Genomic DNA, 27,810 nt, shown 5'->3' with positions numbered 1-27,810 from the left:
CTGTGACCATTCATATTTTATCACATTATATTTCAACAGAGAATGTTGTTTTAAAAGTTTGTATTTATGGCTTGTTATAATTCAAAGTCAATGTAAAAGATTTGAAATAGGACTCTTGTCCAGCAAATATAAACGGTAGAACTTGTTCAATTTTGACATAATTAGAATTGGGTATTCAATTACAGTATGATGATTACTTTAGGATAATAGCTGCATTATCCATGAAATCAGTAGTGTATACTAACAACAGTAAGAATTTTAAACACTTTTTGTTGTTTTTATAATTTTTCAGGACAGTGAAGTAATTCTGAAATAAACCCAATTTTGCAGTGTAGCAAACAGGATCAACAATTTGCATTCAGTAAACCAAAAATAACATTTTAGTGACGTTGAATGATGCATAGATGTTGAACAGGAATAACTCCCCTGTCCTTCTTTGAAATACGGCCTCTGAATTGTTTGCATTCACCTGAGAAAGAAAGCAATGTCTTGCTCTAACGTTACTTCCTAACAATAAAACTTCTGATAGTGCAATACACCCTTGATTCATCACTGAAGTAAGAGAGATCAGGGTATTAGTTCACTTACCAGCCTCAACAACTCTATAAATTCTACCAACCTTTCAAATTATAAGAATATGTAATATTGTTTTTCTGCTATGAATTAAAAAAAAATAGGAACAGAAGTGGGCCATATGGCTTTTTCCAGCATTTAGTGAAGTCTAACTTGATTATTTTTCTTATTTCTAATTTCCTATTTCCCATATTTCGTGATAATATTAGTCCTTAAAAATATGTCTGTCTCGGGCTTGAGTGTAATTAATTCCTAGATATCGCTAGCTCTCTCAGATAAGGAATTTTAATGAAAGACCCCAAATGCTACATTCTTGAATACCAACCTGAGACACAGGAAATGTTGATGATTGCCTAACAAAACATGTAAAAACTGCTGTAACTAAAAACTCAGCCCTGCTTCACAACATTAAATACACCATATGGTCACATTAGCACATTGTATTTTACAAAAGTTTGAGTACAATACCATAACATTATCATAAAGCACGTATAGCTCTATTGGTAGAGATGAATTTCTAAGAATTTACCTTTTATTACCTCTGTGATTCAGCCATACCTTTATTTTTGGTGAAACTGTTTTTGTTTTATCTCACCCTAATATAAATAAAGATCTGGAAATTGAACTTTGAGATTGTTAAGTCTTTTTGGAAATTAATTTCAGAGCAAACGAACAGTTCATTTTGTTCATGTGTTTATTTTGCAGTACCTTTAGTTAGTCATGATGATGACTTAAAACTACATGATATGTGCATGGACAGCCAAATTGAAGGTATGAATTAACTTGACACACGTAACGTCACTGTGAACAATTGAGAGGTATTGTATTATTAAAACCACATAAGAAAAATTCTCAGCAACTTGATTTTCGAGGAAATTGTTGGACATTTTTTGAGAGGAGGAAGTATTTGTGTTGAAGGGACAAACCTATCATTAGTATGAATTAAGAAAGTTTTACCTTGAAAATAGTTGTGTGAAATTCTGCTTGATTGCACTGGGTTTTAAGGTGCAATTCATTCAGTCTAAAGGACAAGTTGACAGAATGAAGCAGAGCTTATTTTCATTCCAAAATCTTGTGTGCAGATATGCTAGCTGTACCCACAAAATTAGCTACAGCTCTCAAGTGAAGAAGTCACCATGAAAAACCTTTCCTAATTGTCCTCATTTCCAACCCATATGAAGGCTTGACAAACAAAGCTGGTTCTTTCAGATACCAGAGCAACAATATGCACCCTTTAAGAGCTTATAAGTATATTTTTAATTAATGGCTTGTGTATATTGTTTTAAAAAATAATTTCCAGTGATTTAGAAGCTTCATTCTCAAAGATCATGATCTACATTTCAATCAACCTTGCTTTTTTTTATTTACGGTATTAAACTACACTAAATTATAATTCTCAAAATATCATCATAAAATTAATTTGCAAAGATTGAATTTGAAAAGAACTGGTTCTTGGTAATAGTTACACCTGCCAGTCAGCAAAGAGTGGAAGGAAAAGCACTTCACAAAACAGGTATATTTTTGGACTTTACAACTGGGTTGGTATTTTGGCTCACTGTTTGGAAATCAGCTACCTGAAAATGAAATTTGCTTTCTAACTGTCATTGTGACATCTTAAAATGTGGATAATAAATTTGCACTAAAACATGGTTTTTCCTTGTGTTTTTTGAACTGCTTCTTAGATAAACAAGAAGACACTGTAATGCTTAGCCAGCCTTGTACCCAGATAGAAGAAATGGAAATGGGTAGCTCCCAGCAACAGTCAGAGGGTAAGAACTTGTTCACACATCAGCACAAGAACGATCGGAGTAACTTGCAATCTGATTCCATGTACTCTTGATGTATTAACAGTACACTTCTATATTGTTTTTAATTCTGAGAGATCAGAGAATTGAAGGAAAACTGGTACAGAACAGGAGCAGAAATAGCATAGAAAAATCATGGTATGTTATGTAGGACTTGAATGCTGGGTCAGGTTTAAGTTGCCGACCCCTGCTCCTATTTACTGTGTTTTTATGCATATTGTTCATTTGGAAACTTAGCCCATCCATTAACAGCTGTAGGCTCAGCTTCTAAAATACTATTCTCATTCACTTAGTTCCATTTGAGAAGTGGTCATGTAATTAGCAAATACATTTAAACTGATGTGAGTTTATTGAATGTAGGTAACATAAACAAGGCTGTGCTTTGCTTGAAAATTAAGAATCTTAAGAGGAGCAAAGGTATCTGGTGGTATAAAGTGGTTTGGTAAGACATTAAAAATAAACATACAACTGGTTTGGCTGGAATGCGCTGGTTCTATCAGCACAGTCTAGCTAAAATAGGCCAATTTCATTTGAAAGATCAGGCGATTTTAGACCTATTCTGCCTAGCATAAGTTTCTGCAAACTTCATTAGTTTGCCAGACTGAAACAATCCCTAAGGCGAGTCTTTGCTGGTTGCAATCAATTTAAGAATGCTCCTCAAGTTATGTTTGCTTCAGCACACAGATATGGTAGGCACAGTTTTAAGAGTTTTTAGGCCCTTTTTCTGAAATAAGTCAAAAATCTTGTTTTCTTAATTCAAAGGAAATAATGTTAAAGAAGGATTATGCTTTAGAATGCTGCCGGATATTGTTGGCTTATGAAAGATTGTACATTTCTGATTATCCAAATGAATTTGGACAGGGACTTGAGCCATAACTTTGCTTTGGTAAAGCAACCTAATTTCAAGCATAATTGGCAACTATTTTCCCAATTGCATCCAAAGCGGAAACTATCTAACCCAAGGAAGATAAAAGTCAGACTCCCTCTATTTGAAATGGTGCAGCAATTTATTCCATCACCCAATGCCTTGCAGAACCGAACCTTTCAAGATGTATAAGATTAATTTTAACTTCATTCAACCTCACTTGTCTGACACAAGGATCAGTTTAAAGGCTATTGTTCCTCTGTAAGCTGACAGAATTTTGTCTCTGGCCTGCAAGCCTCTTAGTGAAGAAATCCTCTTAAAACTAATTCAAGCTGAGTCCATTCTATCAGTAAAACCTGGTTAATCAGTGGACAGTAAGACTGGCTGCATAGATTAACAGGAGGGAGTTTAGACTGATTTAAACTGCATGCAACTTCATTTTTATTTTGAATCTCACAGAATCAGCATATATCAGGACATAAAAACCTGAATTACAAGATAATAGATTCAGTTGTCTACTCCTACCAAAGATAGAACTTGTGAACATTTTAGAGAATGCAGTACAAAGAATAGATTTATATAAAAATGATGATGATTTAATTTGAAAAAAATACAGAAAGATAAGACTTTATTTCATGCTGAAGACCTGCATTTTGTTAAAGGTTAATGCACCATCATCAGTATGTATTGCATCTAAATTAAAGTTAACCTTGTTCAGAATTATATCAAAAACATACATTTTTTGTTAAATTCCTAAAAATATCAATCATAATATAGATTTGATATATATTGCCATGTATTATTTTTCAAAATAGTCCTGTAAACAAAACATTAAAACCATGACCACTCTTAATTAAGGGATCCCTAACATGTCTCTCAAAAGCCAACCCATGCATTGCTGAAAGTGATTCAGGCTGAAATTCCATTCATTATATTCCCATTTCTGTTGTGAAAGGAACAAATTCATGCAGAGAGTATGGTTCCCTTTTGAGACCCTGCATTATAAAGCAAAATAATGATTGTTAAGCAGCCCCTTTTTAATCCTCACTCTTTCATGCACACTTTTTTAATATTGCTTATATCTGAAGCACCACTACTTTAAAAGATGTATTTTATAACTTTGTCCTTTAGAAATACTGAAGTAATTTCCATTTTTATTTTTATCACTGTTCTTTATCTACTGATCACACCACCTGTAAAAGAAAGGCTGTGATCAAAATGCACCCTGGACCAATTAAGGTCCACATTCCATCTGTGAGAACATCTTACTCTAACTTTTCACCTGGGTGGTCCCAATCAGTGCTCAGTGGGTAACAATCTCACTTTGAGTCAGAAGGGTGTAGATTCAAGATGCACTCCGGAAAGTTGAACTCAAAACCTGTGCTGAGAGAATTGCTGAAAGAGTGAGGTGAGTAATTCAAAAACTCTGCTGCTTTTTCAAATAGGAGTAAAAGATCGCAGAATATTAATTTGAAGAACATTTATTCCTGGTTACGTTGCCATTATTTGTCTCTCAATCAACATTCCTCAAACCGTTTATCTGGTCATTATCACTTTGCTGTTTGTGTCGGTTTCCTCCACAGAAATTGGCAGTTGCCTTTCATATAATGCCAAATAGATCTTTTTTGATATAAAGTGATACTGTAGCGGTGTGCTACACGCAGCGCTAAAATTACGACACGGAGTCGGTAACTGCAGTCAAAGGAAAAAACTTTATTCAAAATCTTCAGCCTCACTTTTAAGCCTCCCTCAACCTGCCCCCCATGGCGCAGAGGCTCCAAAGCTCTGTGCTCGCAAACCCCCGTAGGCTATCTAATTGTGAGTCGGTTCGGATGTGCCAGGAAATGGGTCGCCACATAACCCCCCCCCCCAGAACCGGCGATACACCCCCCAATGTCCACAGTCTGGACCAGAACCTGCTTGGGAGGTCGGCCTCTGCGCCGAGGCGCCGGAAACTCGGCCGGTTGCGCCAGGTCCACATGGGCCGGTTTGAGGCGGTCCACCGTGAAAACCTCCTCTTTCCCCCCAACGTCCAGCACGAACGTGGACCCGTTGTTCCGGAGCACCATAAACGGTCCCTCGTATGGCCGCTGCAGCGGTGGCCGATGCCCGCCCCTTCGTACAAACACAAACTTACAGTTCTGTAGGTCTTTGGGTACGCAGGTCGGGTGCCGCCCGTGCTGTGAAGTGGGTATGGGGGCCAGGTTACCGAGCTTCTCGCGTAGTCTGCCCAGGACTGCTGCGGGATCTTCCTCTTGCCCCCTTGGGGCTGGTAGGAACTCCCCGGGGACGACCAGGGGCGCGCCGTATACCAACTCGGCCGACGAGGCGTGCAGGTCGTCCTTGGGCACTGTGCGGATGCCGAGTAGGACCCAGGGAAGCTCGTCCGCCCAGTTGGCTCCTCGCAGGCGGGCCATGAGGGCCGACTTCAGGTGACGGTGGAAACGCTCCACTAGCCTGTTCGACTGTGGGTGGTAGGCAGTGGTGTGGTGCAGCTGAGTCCCCAAAAGGCTGGCCATAGCTGACCACAGGCTGGAGGTGAACTGGACGCCTCTGTCGGAGGTAATGTGGGCTGGTACACCAAAGCAAGATATCCAGGTGGCGATCAGGGCTCGGGCGCAAGATTCGGAGGTGGTGTTGGTGAGCGGGACTGCCTCTGGCCATCTTGTGAACCGGTCCACAATAGTCAGGAGGTGCCGCGCTCCGCACGACACTGGCAGGGGGCCCACAATATCCACATGAATGTGGTCGAAACGCCGGTGGGCGGGATGGAACTGCTGCGGTGGGGCTTTGGTGTGCCGCTGCACCTTGGCCGTCTGGCAGTGCATGCACGTTTTGGCCCATTCACTGACCTGTTTGCGGAGTCCGTGCCAAACGAACCTGCTGGAAACCATCCGGACAGTTGTCCGGATGGAGGGATGCGCCAAGTTATGAATGGAGTCGAAAACGCGGCGCCGCCAGGCTGTCGGGATGACGGGACGGGGCTGGCCGGTGGCGACGTCACAGAGTAGTGTCCTCTCACCTGGGCCCACGGGGAGGTCCTGGAGCTGCAAACCGGAGACTGCGGTTCTGTAACTCGGAATCTCCTCCTCCGCCTGCTGCGCCTCTGCCTGTGCCTCAAAGTCTACCCCTTGGGAAAGGGCATGAACAGTAGGGCGAGAGAGCGCATCCGCCACGACATTGTCCTTACCCGAGACGTGCCGGACATCCGTCGTGTATTCAGAGATGTAGGACAGGTGGCGTTGTTGGCGGGACGACCAGGGGTCGGACGCTTTCGTAAACGCAAAGGTAAGCGGTTTGTGGTCCGTGAACGCGGTGAAGGGCCGACCTTCTAGGAAGTACCTGAAATGCCGGATTGCCAGGTAGAGCGCCAACAGTTCCCGGTCAAAAGCACTGTATTTGAGCTCGGGTGGTCGCAGGTGTTTGCTGAAAAACGCCAGGGGTTGCCAGCAACCTGCGATGAGTTGCTCCAGCACCCCACCGACTGCAGTGTTTGATGCGTCCACTGTGAGGGCGGTAGGGCGTCCATTCTGGGATGTACTAGCATTGCGGCGTTCGCCAAAGCTTCCTTCGTTTGAACGAAAGCGGCGGCGGACTCCTCGTCCCAGGTAATGTCCTTGCTCGGACCCGACATCAGGGCGAACAGGGGGCGCATGATCCGGGCAGCTGAAGGGAGGAAGCAGCGGTAGAAATTGACCATACCTACGAATTCCTGAAGGCCTTTGATCATGGTGGGTCGGGGAAAGAGGCGGACCGCATCTACCTTAGCGGGCAGAGGGGTTGCCCTGTCTTTAGTAATCCTGTGGCCCAGGAAGTCAATGGTATCAAGTCCGAACTGGCATTTGGCGGGGTTGATTGTAAGACCGTACTCACTCAGTCGGGCGCAGAGTTGACGGAGGTGGGACAGATGCTCCTGATGACTGCTGCTGGCTATGAGGATGTCATCCAAATAGATGAACGCGAAGTCCAGGTCCCGTCCCACCGCATCCATTAACCGCTGGAACGTCTGTGCGGCATTCTTCAGGCCGAACGGCATGCGGAGGAACTCGAAAAGGCCAAACGGGGTGATGAGAGCCGTTTTGGGGACATCGTCAGGATGCATCGGGATTTGATGGTACCCTCGGACGAGGTCTACCTTGGAGAAGATCTGTGCGCCGTGCAGGTTTGCTGCAAAGTCCTGAATGTGCGGCACAGGGTAGCGGTCCGGTGTGGTAGCCTCGTTCAGCCTGCGGTAGTCGCCGCACGGTCTCCAGCCCCCCGTCGCTTTGGGCACCATGTGCAGGGGGGAGGCCCATGGGCTGTCGGACCGCCGGATGATCCCCAATTCCTCCATCCTCTGGAACTCCTCCTTCGCCAGTCGGAGCTTGTCCGGGGGAAGCCGCCGAGCGCGGGCGTGGAAGGGTGATCCCTGGGTCGGGATGTGGTGCTGTACACAGTGTTGGGGCATGGCCGCTGTGAACTGCGGTGCCAGAACCGATGGGAAATCCGCCAGGACCCTGGTGAAGTCGTTGTCGGACAGCGTGATGGAGCCGAGGTGAGGGGCTGGCAACTGGGCTGCACCCAGGGAGAACGTCTGAAAGGTCTCGGCGTGTACCAGTCTCTTCCTGGGCAGGTCGACCAGTAGGCTGTGAGCCCGCAAAAAATCCGCACCCAGAAGCGGTTGGGCTACGGCGGCCAGTGTGAGGTCCCACGTGAACTGGCTGGAGCCGAACTGTAGCTGCACCTGACGGGTGCCATAGGTCCTTACTGTGCTGCCATTCACGGCCCTCAGGGGGGGACCCGGTGCCCTGCTGCGGGTGTTGTAACTCGTCGGAGGTAAAACGCTGATCTCAGCCCCAGTATCGACCAAAAACCGGCGTCCCGACCTTCTATCCCACACATACAGGAGGCTATCCCAATGGCCAGCCGCCGTAGCCATCAGCGGCGGCTGGCCCTGGCGTTTCCCGGGAACTTGCAGGGCGGGCGACAACGGCGGGCTTCTGCGCCCCACCGCTGGTGGTAGAAGCACCAGTGTTCATTGGGCCGGGGGTTGGCGGGCTCTGCGGCCAGGCCTGGACTGGTTTGCTGCCAGGAGCGTGGCTGGGAGATCTGTGCGATGGACGCCCCGCTCACCTTTTTGGCGTTCCACAGCAAGTCCACCCGGGCTGCCACCTTCCGGGGGTCACTGAAATCCACGTCGGACAGCAGCAGGCGTATGTCCTCGGGCAGCTGCTCCAGGAATGCCTGCTCAAACATGAGGCAGGGTGTGTGTCCGTCGGTGAGAGACAACATCTCATTCGTTAAAGCCGATGGAGGTCTGTCGCCCAAGCCATCCAGGTGCAGTAAACGGGCAGCCCGCTGCGCCGTGAGAGTCCGAAAGTCCTGAGGAGCAGGGCTTTGAATTCCGTGTACTTGCCGTCTGCTGGGGGCGACTGTACGAACTCCGCGACCTGGGCCGCTGTGTCCTGGTCGAGGGAGCTCACCACGTAGTAGTAGCTGGTGTCGGCTGAGGTGACCTGGCGAACGTGGAATTGGGCTTCGGCTTGCTGGAACCATAGGTTCGGGCGCTGTGTCCAGAAACCCGGCAGTTTCAACGAAACCGCATGAACAGAGGCGGCGTCGGTCATTTCTGGTCCAAAAATCGTTTGGACTGTCGGGGTCACCAATTGTAGCGGTGTGCTACATGCAGCGCTAAAATTACGACACGGAGTCGGTAACTGCAGTCGAAGGAAAAAACTTTATTCGAAATCTTCAGCCTCACTTTTAAGCCTCCCTCAACCTGCCCCCCATGGCGCAGAGGCTCCAAAGCTCTGTGCTCGCAAACCCCCGTAGGCTATCTAATTGTGAGTCGGTTCGGATGTGCCAGGAAATGGGTCGCCACAGTACAACACTTTGGGTATTTGTTGGCAAGGGAAAGAATAACAGGCATTTGCTATATTGCTAAAATACAGCAATTTTAGTCTGATGGTCTGCTGCACTAACAACCTAATTTACATGGCAAATGCCCTTATACTAGTCTATAACCCTCCTCCTCCACCTATCTGCACACTTGCCCACACATTCCAGCCCCCTTTGCCAGCTGCACTCCAACCCCAGCCCCTGTCAGTGCTGCAAGCAGTAATAATGTAGGCATGTTGTACGCAACCATGTACTCTTTATAAGTGGTGTTAGATCCATAATTAAACAGCCATCGATAGCTCCTTCCAGTCAGAGGAAAAGCTATTAACCACTCCCCTGGTGTATTGCCAGAGCCAGGCTGGGAAAAGGTAGGAATGCAGTAGGGAGCATGGACTGGAACATGGAGCATGGAATATGGCCATCTCAACAGGTCAACAGCAGATGCTATCTCATTGGCTCTTCACTCAATCATGGAACATCGGGACAACAAAGATGCAGACATCAGGATGCTCTTCATTGACTACAGCTCTGCATTCAATGCTATCATCCCTTCAAAGCTAATCAGTAAGCTTCATGTCCTAGACCTCAATACCACCCCTGCAAATGAATCCTGGATTTCCTCACTTACAGACCCCAGTCAGTTAGGATTGGCAACAAAATCTCCTCCACAATGCCCCTCAGCACAGGTGCACCACAAGGCTGTGTGCCGACTGTGAGGTTAAGCACATCTCCAATGCCATATGTAAGTTTACCAAGGACACCACTGTTGTTGGCCAAATCAAGGGAAGCGATAAATCAGCATATACGAAGAAGACTGAAAATCTGGCTGAGTGATACCACAGCAACAACCTTTCACTCAAGATCATCAAGAACAAGGAGCTGATTATTGACTTCAGGAGGAGGAAACTGGAGGGTCCATGAGCCAGTCCTCGTCGAGGAATCAGAGGTGGAGAGGGTCAACAACTTTAAAGTCCTTGGTGTTATCATTTCAAAGGATCTGTCCTGGTGTCCTTACGAAGAAAGCATGGCAGCACCTCTACTTCCTTATAAGTTTGCAAAGATTAATCACGTCATCCAAAACTTTGACAAATATGGGCAGTCCATTACAGGTAAAACCCTCCCCATCATTGAGCTGATTGACATGGAGCTGTCACAGGAAAGAAACATCCATCATCAGGCATCCCCACCATCCAGGCCGTGCCTTCTTCTCCCTGCTGCCATCAGGAAGATGACGCAGGAGTCTCATGACCAGGGTTCAGGAACAGTTAATACCCATCAACCATCAGGAGGAGAGGCTTCACTCAACTTCACTCGCCTTATCACTGAGCTGGACTCACTTTCAAGGACTCTTCATCTCACATTCTCGATGCTTATTTATTATTATTATTTGTCTCTTTCTTGTTGTATTTGCACAGTTTGCTAGGTCTTTTTTGCACATTGGTTGTTGTCTGCCCTATTGGTTGTGGTCTTTCATTGTTTCTATTGTGTTTCTTGTATTTATTGTGATTTCCCACAAGGAAATGAATCTCCGGATTGTATATGGTGACATATGTAATAAATTTGCTTTGAACTTTTAGGTGGAGTGGGATTTGGCGGGGAAAGAGTCGGTCGCTTCCCTGCCATGGGAAATGCAAAGAGCCAGGCTATTCAGAAAAAGCCTTGAAGCGCTCCTTGGTGCAAAGTCTCTCCCCTCCCAACACCATTCAAGTTTTTATTTTTTAAATCATCAATTCTTTAAGTTGTGAGCACCGCTAACATGTTCAGTATTTAATTACTTGTGAATATGGTGGTAGGACTTTATTATCTGTTCATGGCAGTTTGGTACTATTGTGTAGCTTGTTAAATCATCTCACAGGACTATTAAAAGTCAGTTTTTATCTTGAGTCAGTAATCACTATGGGTCAGATGGGAAGGTTGATAGGTTTTCCTTCCCTAAAGGTCTGTTACTCAACTAAAAATAACTGAGTTTAAGTTCTTTAACTTCCATGGTGGCGTATCATGCATTAACTCTGAGCTCTGTATTCATTGTCCAGGAATGTAAGCAGTGGTAAAGGCTAGAGGGGCTGATTGGCCTGCTCCTTGTTGAATTTTCTTATTCTATCATTCTAGTAGTAAGAATGGAGTTTTCACCATCTCAGCTCCAGCTGCACTGAGACTTAGCTGACCTGCCACAGGGTGTCTTCTCTTATTTAACTGTAGTTCTTCGATAATCAGGGTCATTTATGGAAATGCTCCATCACCGTTCCTGCTATCGGTTACAGCATGTAACAGCACTCATTTCCTGACATTATCACCTAAGGGTTTGGGCTAATGGGCACTTATTTCCACACATTAATCAGAGTAATCCCAATAATTGATTTTTTTTAAACAATGCATGTCCTAGAAGTTTTTAAGGCCTTTAGTATTTATTGTAGGGCAAACCTTGAGAGAGCAATCAAACAGCACTGGTCTTCTGGGTTTACATTAAACCATTCTGCACAACTGCCTGTGAAGTAATGGTGAGTGGGGAGTGTATTAACAGGCTTCTAGTTGTCATTTTGACCCTTGATCAATAGAATACTGAAGTCCTAATGGTGCATTATGAGAATAGCCCAGAGATAATAAAAAGGTTTGCAGTCCCCATAAGACTAAATATAGTCAGGGTGACCGAGTAGAAAATGGTCTTGATGCTGGCAGTGTGAGGTTTTACAGAGATACTATTTCAAGATCTGATGGCTGAGAACAATATGGAAACACATTTTGTTTTTGTATACCTATTTCAGTAAAGAAGAAATATTTGAATTGATAAGATGCCTTTTATCTTGAACACCCAAAGCACTCTAAGGATTTCTTTTGGGACAACAATCATTGTAATAATTGGGAAGTATATAGCTCGTTTGCTTGGAATAAGATCATGCAAACAGCAATATTATAATGGCCAGATAATTGTCTTTTACATACAATGATAGGCCAGACGATTAGAGAAACCCCCTCCCATTTATTAATAGAATGATGGGTTCTTTTGTGTCCAACTGAGAGCCTTGGTTGATCACCTCATCCAAATAACTGCATCTCCATCACTGCCCCACTCACATAACATGGTACCAATCTCATCAACTTGAATTACATCATTTGGTCTTGAGACTATCATCTCATTCAGAGTGAGAGTATCATTCATACCATCATAGCTGGTGGATAGAAACATGCAACAATGTATGTTCCATTTAGCAGCAACACTAGAACAGGGAGAAACCTACTCCTAAAGATGTTCAACTCCAGCTGGTATTGCTGAATCTATATACATAAAGTAGGATTAACATATTATACTCTTGCTCCATAGTTCATTCCTTGCTTGGAATTTTGGTTGCAGACTACACTGTCTCACAGAAAAGCCACAATAACTACAGATGCTCCTTTCAAGATTCTAACTGCACTGCACAAAAAAAAATCAGTTTTGCTTATGTCACTTCTAATTCGCTTCCTCTATATTTGATACGTGTGACATCTTCTGCAGCCTCGCACCAAAGGGAAAGCCTCCCACTATCCACTCCGTCTAGACCAGAGGTGGCAAACCTTTTTGAGAGTGTGTGCCCAGAGTGGCAATAATCTTCCAAAAAATTCTCTTGTCAAGGAAAATTTGAGTAGAGATTATTATTGATAAGTGAATTAGTAAAAGTAATAGATGAGTCCTGTTTCATATTTCCATGTGTTCATTGTTTTACTCTTAATAGAAGTATAACAAAGACAGATAGAAACAAAGGCAGCATTTTAGAAAAGCTGTTCAAAATTATAAACATTGATATTTTGAGAAGACAATTGAAAATAACATCTTTTCTAAATAGCATTGTACTTGTATCAAATATGAAATGTATCATATAAGAAATGTGCACATGAAATTATAAGCTGTGGTGCACATTCGTAAAAGATCAAGGAAAAGAAAAAAACCACACTTTACTCTCAATGAGACTTTTGGTGCTGCACTAACAATGACAAATATTTCACATCTGACTTGTATTTGGTTGTGTTTTGAGAGCTATGCATGTTGCACTAGTTCCATCAGTAAGTCTACTCCTATAATTAGACTTGACCAAGTTCATCACTGAAAACAATGACTCACTTAAATATGCATGGTGGCACTAAATTGCGTACAGAATTTAACATGATTATCACTATATATCTAGGTATCTATATATCTTTTTTGGAAAAACAAGTAACATTTTTAATTCTCTGGCAATACCTACTCTCACCCAGTGCTTTGGAAAAATTGTGGTCAATATCCCATAATGTCCTTCCATACTGTTGTGTATTGAACATTTTAGTAATCTTTCAGTTATATTGTACATATATTATCTGATTTAAGCATTCGTTGTTGTTTCCATAATGCCTGTGAGTTATCTGTAAGAGTAAGTAAGTGGCATATGTCATCACACTACCATGTGAGCCTCACTTAAAGTAAAAAAACAAAGTTAGACTTGCATTTTGGACTCTTCTGGAAAACTAATGGGTTTTCTTCTCATTAGTTTTAATGTTTTGAAGTTACAAAATATAACAGTGATGTCGGATGTTTAAAATGTGCCCAAGACGACTACCGACCCATTGAAGCGCATCAAGATGTTCGATTCTTTATAAAAATGGCAGTGAGACATTTGAGTCTTTAAAAAAAAAAGCATTGCAGCATGTGTTCTTTGAAAGGAAAGACACTACTAAGTTTTTTTAAAAAGTGCATAAAACAGCAGAGTTCACGGGTTCAAAAGCAGTGAGTACTGAATCTTAATAATCATAAGAAAACGCAGAAGTGGCTGACTATATTGGAAAGATAGGCACATTCTGTAACATAACAGATAACTAGATTTTGTATACTTGAACAAGTTGAGCAGTATTTTAAAGCAAATGGTATAGCCCATGAGAAGTGAGTGCATTGGATTTAAAGACAGATAGTTTACTTAGACATTTGACTGCTCCGACAAAGCCAACTGAAATGAGCTTTGCTGATATCATGAAAATAATGCAGAAACATGTAAAACCAAAACCATTGCTGATTGTGAACACTTTAGGTTTAACAAGCAGAATCAAAAGAAAGGGGGTCCATTTCGGTGTAAGTGGCTGAATTAAATAGATTGTCAGAGCATTGTCTGTTCAGTAATAGGCTTGATGAACTAAGAGAGGTCATTTTGTTTGTGGAATCTTACAAGAAAGTATTCAAAAATGGTTTAAATGTAAGCACAACTTACATTTAAAAGAGCAGTTGAAATCACTATCATTGCAAACAGCAGACAGAGACACAATTGAGTTGTGGTCAGGAATGAAAGTGAGCATAAACAAATTTGTAATGTCTATGCAGAAACTGGCTTGGCTGAAAAAATTTGTGTTACCGTTGTTTCAGGGGCTCACATACACCAATGCAGATTTAAAGGTGAAACTTGCAGGAAATTCTACAAAGTAGGACACGTACAAAAAGCATGTTGGGCAGAAATAAATGGACTGCACAGGGAAGGTATAAAGATTAAAAAGTCAAGTGACAAAAAGTCAAGAGTACTAATCTGCATACATTGCTGAAAAACCTGATAATGATGAGAATGGTGCAGGACTGTGTAGCCTTGAGATTTGCAATCTGAAAATTAACGATAGACAAGCAATATGGCTTACACCAGAGATAAACAGCAAAATAATTAAAATGGAATTGGACATATAACAATCAGCAAGCCACGTTGGGCTTGTGTGTGGTAAAACAGGAGAGCCAGCATTGTGGGGACGTAAGTGCCTGAGACAACTACAACCTGGTTGGAGATCCATCTACCATTTGCCATCCCTTGTAACTGAGTCAACTGAAAGGGAATTAAGAAAGATACTGGATCGTGCCACAACTGTCTTCATGCTGTACACCATGAACAGATGTTGGTGCCGACTTCTGTGCCTCTGGTTGGAAAGCATATTGGACCAAGAAAGGACCATGCTGCTTAGAGAAATCATGAAAGTGACAAAAGCAGATCTACGTCCACAAGAGTTTTTGAAGTAACATATCTGAGAAAGCTGCTAATATATACTTGTGAAATGTGGCTTGATTTGAAGCTAGAAGAGAGTTCAAGGAGCTTCAGGGAAGTTGCAAGCATTCAGGTTTTGTGAAAAGAACCACGTACATTAAGGTTCAAGTGGGAATCAAAAAGCTTCTTGTAAAAGTAGATACAAAGACCAAAATCCCAGCTGGATGAATAGAAGGCCAAAAAGAAAGGAGTCAATGGAGACACAAAAACAGAGGATTCATCAGATGATGTTGTGGATGAGGAAACCAAGAGGAGAGATCAGGTCATAAAGGGAGCAACAGAAGTATTAATAAGAGAATATACCAGTGAATTAAATGTACTTTCCCAAGATCAAGGTGCATGTTCTAGAAAGAAGTAAAAGGGAGATGTGAAAAAATAAAGATGAAGTTGAAAAGATAATAGATAAAAAAGGGGTCAAAATAGATCCAGAGAGAAAAGCCAAGAAAAGGAGGAAAAAGATGTCCAAAGCTGTCAGAACCATTTATTCCAGTCTCAGAGTCAACTCCTACACAGAGGAGGCCCCAGAACCTGAGATTGTTTCACAGCCACGAGGCTCACTTGCCAAGCAGTGATCTACTTGTTAGGAAATACATTATCCCACAAGAGTATGAAATCTTCTACAAGTGACTGACTCTTTAGGCCTGAATAGGAGAATTTAAAATTTACTATGGTGTAGGTATCTATATAGTAGTTGTTTTATATAATAGACTGTATACAGTATATGTACAGTATAAATTGAGATGCATTCTAAATTGAGTTGGAATTTATAGCTAAGTTTGGAAGAGTGTTGAGTCTTTATCTATATTTGAGAAAAGTTGGTATGTCACCAAAGTCACTTGCCAATTTATATAGAGTGTACTGTGGAGAGCATTCTAATTGGGTGCACGTCTGTCCGGTATGAGGAGGGGCCTCTGCAAAGGATCAAAATAAGCTGTAGAAAGTTGTAAACTCAGTCAGCTCCATCATGGGCACTAGCCTCCCCAGCATCCAGGACACCTTCAAGGAGCAGTGCCTCAAAAAGGCGGCATCCATCATTTGAGAACCCAGATCATGCCTTGTTCTTATTCAGATTCAAATTTAGTTTATTGTCATTTAGAAACCACAAATGCAATGCAGTTTAAAAATGAGACAACGTTCCCCCAGAATGATATCACAAAAGTATATGACAAAACACACTACACCAGAACATCCACATAACGTTTGGCAATCCCCAATCCAGAGTCCGGAGAGGCTGCTGCATATTAATATCGAGCTACCATTTAGCGTGTTCCCCAGAAAGGAGCTCCAAATCCAGCAGACAAAACAAGACCAAAAAGTAAAGCTACAAGGCCTGCACAAAACCACATAATTACAACATATAGTTACAACAGTGCAAATAATAGCATAATTGATTAAAAAAAAACAGACTATGGGCACAGTAAAAATAGTCCAAGATGTTAAAGGACTGTAAGTTCAAAAGAAATCACCACCGTTTCCACAAGTCCCCAGGGTCCCGACAGACTCGCCATCCCACGCCAATGGTAGAAGGGAATACCCCCGCTATGGAATTCCAAGGCGCCACCCGAGTCAGCCTCGCAGACGCAGCACACACCGAAAGCGACCTGAGTCCATCGAACCTCCGAGCCGACAACCATCCCCTCCGGCACAGCTTCTCCGAGCATCATCCTCTACCGAGCGTATTAAGACGGCCCCACCAATGGCCATCAGCAACGCGACCCCGAGGACTGGGGGCCTGTTCTTCCCAGAAGAGTCCCGGACCTCTCAGCAGCAGCAGCAACGAAGAAGGTCTTCCTGGAACTTCCCGATGTTTCTCTGTGCTTCCACGTCCATTTTCAATTGAATATGATTGTGCACGGCACCCTACTTCACAAATAACAGATAATCAGTTCCGGAGTGGCCGCTGCAAGCTGCGTCGCGTCGCCATCTTGGAAGTATTGCTACTGTCATGGAAGAGGTAGAGAATCCTGAAGACACACTTTCAACAATTCAACAATTCAGGAATAGCTTTCTCCCCTTTGCAATTAGATTTCTGATATTGAGCCCACGAACACCACTTCACCAGATTTTTTTCTGTTTTACACTATTTAATTTAACTTTTAAATAAATATATATTTACTGTAATTTACAATTGTTATTACTATTTATTGCAAGGTACTGCTGCTGCATAACAACAAATTTCACAACAAATGCCAGTGATATTGAACCTGAATCTGATTCTTGAAGCTTCTTCCTCTCACTTTGACATTTGACTTGGCATCCTATCGTGATGTTTTCACTATTGGCTCCAAACTCCTTAGTAGCTGCTGGCTGTAAAACGAGTCATCTAAAGATACGCGTGCTCCCCGTCTGGGTATCCTGATGTGGCCTAGACCATAGAAAGAAAATGGCATCCGACAGCCTTTTAAGAAGGGTGCATGCAGGTTGGGTTTGATGCTGGTACGCGTGGTGCAGAAAAGAACCGCAAGGACATTTTCCATTCTCCCCACCCATGTCCTAATTCTGTGGTGTTAAACATTTTGAAAATGTAAGTTCAAGACATTTTTCTGTTTACTTTGGTGTGTCTGGGGAATGGAGCTTAAACATAAAAACAGCGGCTGATCTGTTTTTCTTTATTCCTGCTACTGCTGCAATTCAAGGTCAGTTTGAGATACAGATCTGCTGTTTGATGAGTGAGGAGGAGTAGAAACAGTTCACTATGAGCCATCTAATACTCCACTTCTCCAATTAATTAACCCTTGGAGCTCCTCTGTTTGCTTAGGATCGAAGAGACTCTTTCACTGTTAACATTGCTGAACATCTTTGTAGATGAATTGGCAGGTATTACCTTTCTAAATCTCAGTGAAATAGAAGGATGGAAAAGCAATAGAAATAATGCCTATATTTGAAGATGTTCCCATTAATTAGTTCACCCTTTCAAAACTAACCTATTTTCCTAGATCGTGTTTCACCCTACACAAATAAATGAAAAAATTATTGAGAATATTCTAAAGCTACTATCAAATTGGCTGAGTACATCACAATTCAGTCTCAATGTTAAATTTACTTTTGAGCCATAAATAGATAGACAGCTCGGTAGAGTAAAGTAATGCTATACAAATAAGTCAGAGCAATTAATCATTTCAGATATCAACAGCGTTATTAAGTGATTTATGATGTGACAGAAAAGATTTTTAGTATTGTCTAATTTTCATATTTTAATATTTATTTAACAATTTCCATTTATATGTTTTGCAATCACATTTGCAGATATTTCTTGGCACTTTTTAACATAAATAATTCATCCTGTTTTCAATACTCTGCTGTCTACTGCATAGTGTACTTACTATTTAAACAAAAGTCGTTAGTATCCTGTAATCCAAATAAAGCTTTGAGGTTCAACAGTAACTGCAGCACCAGTTAATAGTTTCTAACACTATCCAACCTGAATTGTCTTCTGAACAAAAAACAGAGATTGAGATCTTGATGCAAGTGCTACTTAAGCTGGCAATTTATCATAAAAAATAGTTAATTTTCTAATTGTTCCTCTCTAAAGCATAGGCAAGTTGTCAAACAGCAAATTTTATTTTATTACATTGAATTGAAATATATTAAAGGTGTAATTCTGTAGTATGGCTAAGTATCAGTAGGCAAATTGTCAAACACCAAATTTTATTTTAATGTGTTGAAATAACATGTATTAAAGAGGTAACTCTTTACAAAGGCTACGTATCAGGGGAAAAAAGCTGATACTAAAAGTTTAGCTGTTGAAATTCTGAGGCACTATATATAATGAGCAAGTGTGGCTCAACTGGAATTTGCAGTGATGGTGAATGGCAAATAGGTTAAAACCATCTCACAAGGAAGAGGACAAATAATCAGCCCTTAGCTCAGCTTCAATCATGGAAGAAAACTAATAATGTGCACCTAGTTGTTTTGCAATGATCTGCTCTGTACCAATTCTAGCTTATTTCTAATGTTGTTTAATACAAATCAAAACCACTCAGTCGTCCGCTTGTCATTTCTTTTGTGACCAATTGCATATAACAAGATTCCACTTTTGGAAAATAAGCATTAAGATAATTAAACGCTAACATGATTGATGGGTACTTCCTATTTATTTTAAGCAGTCACTCTGGGTACTGATATTTCACATTCTTGCTTTCATATGTCCTCCACATGCTGATGGTTTCACTAAACTAGTAATTAAAAGAATCCCAGGTACTGAGTGCCATTTCTCTTCTCTTTTGACGCCATTGTTTGTTCATTGGTATGAGAAGCAGATGGTTAGACATTTCAGTCTTTCAAAGCTTCAGGGCTTTCCCATCACATCAAGCATGTCTTAGTGTTCTGCAATTAGATTTAGGCTTTCAGACTCCACAGGGATTGACTGAGTAATTTCAATAAAGGCTTTTAAAGGAAGTTTGTAAAGTTAGTGAAAGCCAAGTGAGGGAACAATGTCAGTGAGTAGAAGGGGTTTCTTTCTTGTTTTAATCTGGGGAATATTGATAATGAAGAGTGAGAGTGTGTGTGTGTGTGTGTGTGTGTGTGTGTGTGTGTGTGTGTGTGTGTGTGTGTGTGTGTGTGTGTGTGTGTGTGTGTACACGCACATGAGTGACAGATGGAGCTATTTCTAATGGGGCCAACCCCCTCCAGAAAAGTCACAGGCCATTGGCTTATTCATTGATTCTGGAGGAACATAGACCAGCACCTTTTGACAATAAAATAGGCTAACTTTCTTGTGATTAATAGTCTGGTTCACAGAGCAGGACTCTGCAGGAATAAATAATGCTGAAAAATATTTTTAGAAAAATTACAGGCTTTCACATTAGCAAAGTATAACAGAGATAAGGATATGGTGTAGTAACTTATGAATAACCATCAAAACAACAATATTATGTGCCGGGATTGAACTTAACCTGGATCTTCTGTCATTCTGGACCTGAAGAAAAAACATGATGTGTACCAACTTCTGTGCTTGAGGTACAACCTGTAGCATTGGACAGCCACTGTATGGAATGTGGTCCTAGTCTGAATATTCAAGGAAAAGCATTATGTCTTTTGAACGATCCCTCTATCATATAGGGCAAAATTCCCATGTGGGTTCATTGTAGCATTTTAAGTTCTAGTGGCCTGGCCATCAGTCCTTAAAAACTGCGGCCAGCTGCAAATAATTTTTGACAAAAAATGAATATATGAAAATCTACTGTCTGACCTTTCCATCTGGGTCAGTATGATAATGGCTGATCTACCTCAGGCCTCAGTTACGCTTCTGTGCCAGAGCTTCAGAAACCTTAAGTGTAAAGCCACTGGAGTGTGAATCCTTACCACTGTGACATAATATGGCACCATAATGTAATAAAAATACCTCAAGGTACTTTGTTGGAGTGGGTAACAAATAAAATTTCAGTTACATCTGCATACAATTTTATGACAGGAGAGATTTTAAGGAGCATCTTGAAAGAGGAGCTGAAGTAAGGAGGGGTTATTCTAGAGTGTTGAGCCTAAAGCAGCTGAGTATGAGTCACTGATCAAGCATGGTAATATGAATCTGAAAATTGACAAACAAGTCACAGATGATTTTATTGTGTCCTCATGCAAACAATCAATAGGAGCAAACTAGGTTGTGTGACTCATCAAGTCTGCTCCACAGTTCAATAAGATCCAAGCTGACCTCCTTTCTTGCCCCACCCCAAATGTTCAAAACTTGATAACAAACCTTACATATATTCAACAACTGAAACAACTGAGCACCCACAGCTCAGTTCAGAATTCCAAAAATCCCTAACCTTCTAAATGTAACATTTCCCCTCCCTCAATATTCTTCGGTCCACGCCCTTATCGTGAGACCAGGCAAGACAAACAGCCTGCTTAATTGGCCCAATTTTGACCACTAAATGTTCTTTCCATCCTCCACCAGGACCAAGTGGCTGTAGTTATTTATAAAATATTCTTCTGCTTACTCTAATGGCACTTCCCATCCCATGAAGAAATACAAGGTGTCGGGCACAATGGAAAGCCCCATTTGCAAATTTTCTTCCAAGCTGAACACCACCCCAACTTTGAATCATATTGCTATTCTCACACCATTTCCAGTTCTAAGTCCTAGAACTCCGTCTCATACAACATCAAACATATAGCTTCATCAGAAAAATTAAACTAATATAAGAGCATAGATCACCAATCGCCCTCAAGAGTACTTAGGGATGGGCAATAAATAATGGCCTTGTTGGTGATGACCAGGTTCTGGAAAAATGAAGACATTTTTAAAAAATGCCTTAACAAAGAATCCAGCCAATAGGATAAATTTTGAAAGTGTGAAGCTAGAGGATGAAAAATATATTCTGTTCCCTGGCCCTGGGCATGCTGCACCCATTAGAAATCTTTAATGGAGCAGGAGGCTCAGTCATCACCACTGAACCCCAGTTTTGTTACTTAAATTCTGAGGCTGCAGACACTGGAATCTGGAGCAACAAGCAAATTGATGGAGGAACTTCAACTTCTTGGTTTCATGGCTATCTGGAGAAGAAGAGTTGTATACTTTGATAGTAAATGAACCTTTGAACAGTGCGTCTAACAGCATCTGGTTGGAAAGAGACATCTGATGTTCCTGTCAAGGCCTTTATGTGAATTGAAAGATACTGGGGAGGTCGTCAGTTTAAAAAAGGTGAAATAAATGGGTGGGGCAAGAAGCAGCAAGCAATAGGTGGATCCAAGTGAGGATGGGTTAGAAGGGGAGGGTGTGCAAATTGTGTCTGAAGCTAGGAGGTGATAGGTGGAGGTGACAAAAAGCTACAGATGATAGAATCTGATTGAAGAGCATGGAATCAAATGAAGGCTATGGGGAACAGAGTGTTGACTTTCTTCAAATATTTCCTCCTGACATTGCATTCAGTTGTTTCCAGCAGCCACTCAGCAAAACTGAGCAAAGTAGAAGTTCCACCTCCATATATTTTTTGGAGGAAAATATTAGTGGCAGAGTTAGTAAGTTTGCAGATGACATGGAAATTAGAGGTATAGTGGCTAGTTAAAAGGTATTCTAACTTTATAGTACAGTCTTGAACAACTGGGGAATGACAGACAAAATTCAACTTGGACAAGTGTAAAATGATACCTTTGGGGCAAAAAATAACAGGGCAGAATATACACTATGAATAGCAGAGCCTGAAAAGCATTGGAGAACAGAGAGACCTACAGATGCCTGAAAGCAGCAACCCAAGTAGACAAGGTGGTGAAGAAGTCATATGGCAATCTGTCTTTCATTAGACAGGTTTTCAGTACAGGAGTTGAATGTACAAATGTTGGTAAGGTAGTGGGTAAATAGAACAAGGTGCCTATGGAAGTGATAGAGGCGAGTACAATTACATTTAAAAGTCAGTTAAAAATTGGACATATATGGATAGGAAGTTTGTAGAGAGATATGCTCAAAGGCAGGCAAATAAAAGAAGCTCAGTTAGACAACTTGGTCAGCTTGGCCAAGTTCAGTTGAGGTCTTATTTTCTGTGCCGTGCAGCTCTGTGACTGACTTTTCAGTGGTTAGCATTTTAATTGCAGTAGCCAAAAACCACAGCTAGAGAGCACAATTCTGGTGTTATCGCCACTGCCACTAACTCAAAACAGATTTCAGCAATCCATTTGCCTTCCAGACAAGTCACCAGCAACTTCATTTCCTTCGTGGTTTCTGCTTTAACTTATGAGGGGAAGATTCACAGCCTCCAGCTTTTCCAGGAGATTCAGATTTCAGGCAACCTGTCGACAGTCATGAGTTTAAATATTTCTCTGATGATCACGTTGTATTTAACTTCTTGTATCTCCTACAGCATTTATTTTATTAATATACAGAATATTATTGCCATTTCTATATGAAGTCCTTACTTAGACAAGAGTTATTTTATTTGCAGGGATATCAACATAAGGAGGAATGACAAATTTATACCCCTGTTGCTTTAAATTCAAATATGAGAGATTAAGGACCAGGATTCGGAGCAGAACATGTGGCTGCTCTATCATTCAGTTTAATGTCTCGCAGTCTGCCATTCTAGATTATAAACCTCGGACTCACTTATCATCAAGATGTGCATAAATTCAGCAAAATATCATTGCAATAACAACACAAAAGCAGACAATTTTATTTGCCCCAATTGACTTATACCAGTGGATCTGCTCCTCACAAACTTCCTCCGATTCTATTTCATCCATTCCTTTCAAAGTATTCTCCTAAGGAAGCTTTCAGTCACAATTCACCTGTCAGTACTGCTTGAAGATGCAAAGTACTTTCCTCGGCTGTTACTTATTGATCACTAGATTTGTTTGGTGCACCTGGATGGAAATAGATTCTATTTTTCTCAGTTAGTCTTGGATGCTGCCAAATGAGTTAGGAAAGATTGTTTTGAAGTGTTGCCACTTTGGAAGCACTGAGATTTGCATAAAAATCATTAAATAGATAATGGAAGTTCAATTATGATTTCATTTGGGTCAGATTATTTAGAACGTGCTTGTAAATTGCTCCGTATTTCTAATGACCATGTAATTTTATAAATATTTTATCATCTTTATGTGACTTCAATTGTCTCTTTTTCAAGGAGTTGATTTATTTTAAAACCACCATTCATAGTCCTTTTATAATTCAATGTGTTCGTTGTGCTATTACTCACTGGCTAACAGAGGCAGCACATCACCATCTGTTTCATCATGATGTATCTTAATTTTCAAGGTTTTTGTAAGGTCACCTCTCAAGCTTCTTGGTTCAAATACAAGATGTAGAACATTGTGTCCTACCTTTTGACCACCATAAATCTGAATAATAGATCCAGTAACATCCCTGCCTCACCATTCCAAGTTTCTCTCATAACTGTAATGACCACATTTCAAAGCACTTCATTGATTCTAAAGTGTCTCGGGTCGTCATAAAAAGAATGAAAATTTTGGTACCTAAATGAAAGTCTTTCCATCTGAACAGTTGCCATTCCTTTTCTTCTCTCTCCAGACTCTCCTCCCCAGTGTGTGCTTGCACTCTCTAATTCTTATCAATCCAATAAACTGGACTGCTACAGTGCCAAAATTTTAAAAACAGCATTTGCTATAAATCTGATAAGGAGTCATCAATCTGAAATATTAACTCTGTCTCTCTGTCTCCCTCTCCTTCTCCAACTCCATCTCCTTCTTCTCTCCCCTTGCCCTGTCCCCCTCCCTCCATTTCTCTATCCCTCTCTGTTGGTATTCCAGACCAGAGTATTCCATCATTTATCATTTTTATCTCTGTAGTGATATATCTGGTACAAATCCCTGGATTCAATTGGACCTTCTCCTCCTCTCTATGATCAACTCAATATCTCTTCTCCCACAGATGCTGCATGACCAGCTGTGTTTCCTCAGCATACTGTTTGTAGCTCCAAGTTCCAGCGTCTGCAATCTCATGTTTCTCTCTTAAGATCTGGAATTTCCTTCTAAATCTTTTTACCTTATTCTTCATTTAAGTTGGTCCTTAAAACCTGCCTCTTGGACCAAGTTTTTGGTCCCTTGTTTCAACATCTTACATGCCTCAATATCAAATATTGTTTGATTATTACTCCTTGAAAGCATCTCAGGATCTTCAGCTAGATATAATGTAACGTGCTTTTTTAATCCAGTGAGTGCTTCATTTTATTAAATATTCCTTCCATTTAAGATTAAATAATTGCTGTACATAACCAAAAGCTTGGTCAAAACACACTTTCAACCTCAATTTCCTTTCCACTGATTGTCATTCTATAATAATCTGCCAGTAATATGATTGATTTCTTGCCATTTCTCAGATCAGTCATAAGAGATTCTGCTAAAACATTTTAAATCCATAAACTCTAATGCCTTGATATTGTTTCTATTATTACAATTTTATTTTCTTTATTCCTTCATGTACTCTTCTTACAGTTTTATATCAAGGTTTATTTATTTTCTGTTCATGATTCAGTTGCAACCCTGTTTCAGTTTATCACTAAATTTATGTCAAAGGTTTCCGTTTTATTCCATGATTCCAGACACTTTTTTGTGTGCTCAAGCTCTTGACAATGGAATTTAATATGTTTGCAAATGTTTGGTTACTGTCTTAATTGCCTTGGGATTACTAATAGCCCTTTCAGTTTATAATCCAGTAGTGGCCATTCTTGATGTAATCTCCTTGGTGGGCCAAAACTTAAGGCCTCCATCACCAAGGATCTTTCTGTCTTCAACCTTCTACATTGTTGCAATGAAATTTAAGGTAATAATGAGGAAAGGCACCTCATGTTTTGGCCAGACAGATGACCGCCTCTTATGTCAACACTGACTTCAACTCTTTCAGATTCTGAAATAAAACAAAAAACCACAGATGCTGGAAATTTAAAATTACAGCAGAGGATGTTAGAAATACTTAGTGGGTCAGGGAACATTCGTGGAAGCAGGCACAGAGTTAATATCTTGTGTTGATAAAAAGCTATTGACCTGAAACTTAAACTCTGTCTGCACAGATACCACCTGATCTGCAGACCATTTCCAGTAACCATAGTTTCTGCTTCTGTTATTTCCATTGAAATGTCCTCTACCTCCTAACCACGGATAAGGTACCAGAAAACTGGAGGATAGTTGATGGTGTTCCCTTATTCAAAAAGGGCATTAGGGTTAAGCCAGGAAGCTACCCGCCAGTTGATGAACATTGGCACTGAGCCTTACATCAGTAGTGGGGAAATTATTGGAAAACATTCAAAGGGACAGGATTTATATCCACACTGAGGGTCTGAGACTGATTAAGAGTTATCATAGTTCCATTCAGGAGAAATCCTGTCTTACACACTTATTTGAGATTCTGTGGCGATATCTAAGAAAAGTAGATGAAAATAAGCCAGTAGATGTGGTTTTCATAGAGATTAACAAAGCTTCACATGGGTAAACTGGTCCAGAGGTTCAGATCACATGATGTTCACGTATAGCTGACAAAGCAGATTCAAAATTGCCTTAGAGATAAGAAACAAAGTATAGTGGTCTAAGGTTGTCTTTCTGGCTGCAGCTGGTGGTGTTTTGCAGGGATAGGTGCTGGAATAACTGTTGTTTGTCAGGTATACAAATGACGTAGATAAGAATATAGGTGGACTGATTAGTATGCTTGATGATAATGACACCAAAATAATTGGTGAAATAATAGGTAGTGAAGAATTTTTTTACAAGTTCACAGAGAAACATTAATTATTTGAAAAATTGGATGGAGCAGTGGGAGATGGAATTTAATTCAAACATGTAGGAGACAATACATTTTTGACATCAAATACTAACAGGACATATGCAGTGTGTTAATGGTGTAATGCTGGAACTTTAGAGTGAGAGTTAATAGTTCACTGAAAATGATCACAGCGTTTGTGGAGTGGTGAAGAAGCTTCTCAGCATGCTTGCCTTAATAGGCTGAGGTGTTGTCATGTTACAGCTGTAGGAATCATTGGTCAGGTCACACTTCAAATCATGTGCACAATTCTAGTTGGCAGAACATAGAAGGGATGTGTAGCAATTGAGAGGGTTCAGAAGAGATTCATCAGGATGTTGTTTTGAATAGAGGGCCTTACCTATGAAGAGGGGTTGTATATGCTGGGTTATTTCCATTGGAATGTAGGACATTGAGGAGTGATGTTATAAAGACGTATTAAATTATGAGACCATAGAACGTAAGACATTGGAGTGGAATTACAAGTGGTACTACAAGTCTGCTTCTCCATACATCATGCCTGATTTATTGTCCTCTTAACTCCATTCTCTTTCCTTTTCCCTATAACCTTTGATGCTGTTTCTAATCAAGAACCTATCAACCTCTGCTTTAAATATACCCAGTGACTTGACTTCCACAGCCATCTTTCATAATGACTTCCACTGATTTGCCACCCTCTGGCTAAAGGGACATCCCTGTATACTGAGGCTGTGCCTTTGGGCCTAGACACCCCTGCTAGAGGAAACATCATCTCCTCATCCACTCTATTTAGGCCTTTCAATATTCAATAGGTTTCACTGAGATTCCCCCCTCATTCTTTGAAACTCCAGAGCTATCAAATGCTCCTCATACATTAACCATTTCATTCCTGGGATAATTCTAGTGAATCTCGTCTGGATACTCTCCAATGCCAGTACTTCCTTTCTTAAAGAAGTGGCCCAAAAATGCTCACAATACTCCAAGTGTGATCTAACCAATGCTTTACAAAGTCCCAGCATTACATCCTTGCTTTTATATACTAGTCCTCTTCAAATTAATGATAACATTGCATTTGCCTTCCTTACCAAGCAACTCAACCTGCAAATGAATCTTTAGGGAATCCATTTATGAGGGGCATAACTCGGGTAGTCAGAGTCTTTTGCCCAGGATAGGGGAGTCTAGAACCAGATGGTATGGGATTAGGTGAGAGGAGAGAGGCTTAAGAGGGGCAACTTTTTGCACAGATGTGGAGGTTATATAGAAGGAGCTGCCAGAGAACGTGGTGTAAGCAGGCACATTACAATGTTCAAAAGGCATTTAGGCAATTACTTGGGTAGGAATAGTGTAGGCTTAACATAGTAAGCATGATTAGCATAGACAAGCATCATGGACTGCAAGGACAGGTCTGGCCAAAGGCTCAGCGACTCTCCGACTGTAATTTTGTAATTGTGGTTAATGGAGAAAAAGGAGATCAATGATATGTTTTACTGATTAAGTATCCATATTCCC

At 41.2% G+C, this 27,810-nt stretch overlaps 1 protein-coding gene across 4 annotated transcripts in view; it reads left to right on the top strand.

The window, feature by feature from the left end:
- LOC132403001 (ADP-ribose glycohydrolase MACROD1-like) overlaps positions 1–27,810 on the top strand; it is a 1,163,451-nt gene that overhangs the window by 1,126,243 nt on the left and 9,398 nt on the right. For all 4 annotated transcript variants that reach the window (XM_059986201.1, XM_059986200.1, XM_059986202.1 and 1 more), the window contains 2 exons: positions 1,279–1,344; positions 2,256–2,342. In XM_059986201.1, the coding sequence (XP_059842184.1) occupies positions 1,279–1,344; positions 2,256–2,342 (153 nt within the window). The remainder of the gene's footprint in view (positions 1–1,278; positions 1,345–2,255; positions 2,343–27,810) is intronic.

Source organism: Hypanus sabinus, chromosome 12 (genome assembly GCF_030144855.1).
Source record: "Hypanus sabinus isolate sHypSab1 chromosome 12, sHypSab1.hap1, whole genome shotgun sequence".
Lineage (NCBI taxonomy): Eukaryota > Metazoa > Chordata > Chondrichthyes > Myliobatiformes > Dasyatidae > Hypanus > Hypanus sabinus.
Note: the sequence above shows the minus strand (reverse complement) of the source record. Positions and strands in the feature narration are given on the sequence as shown.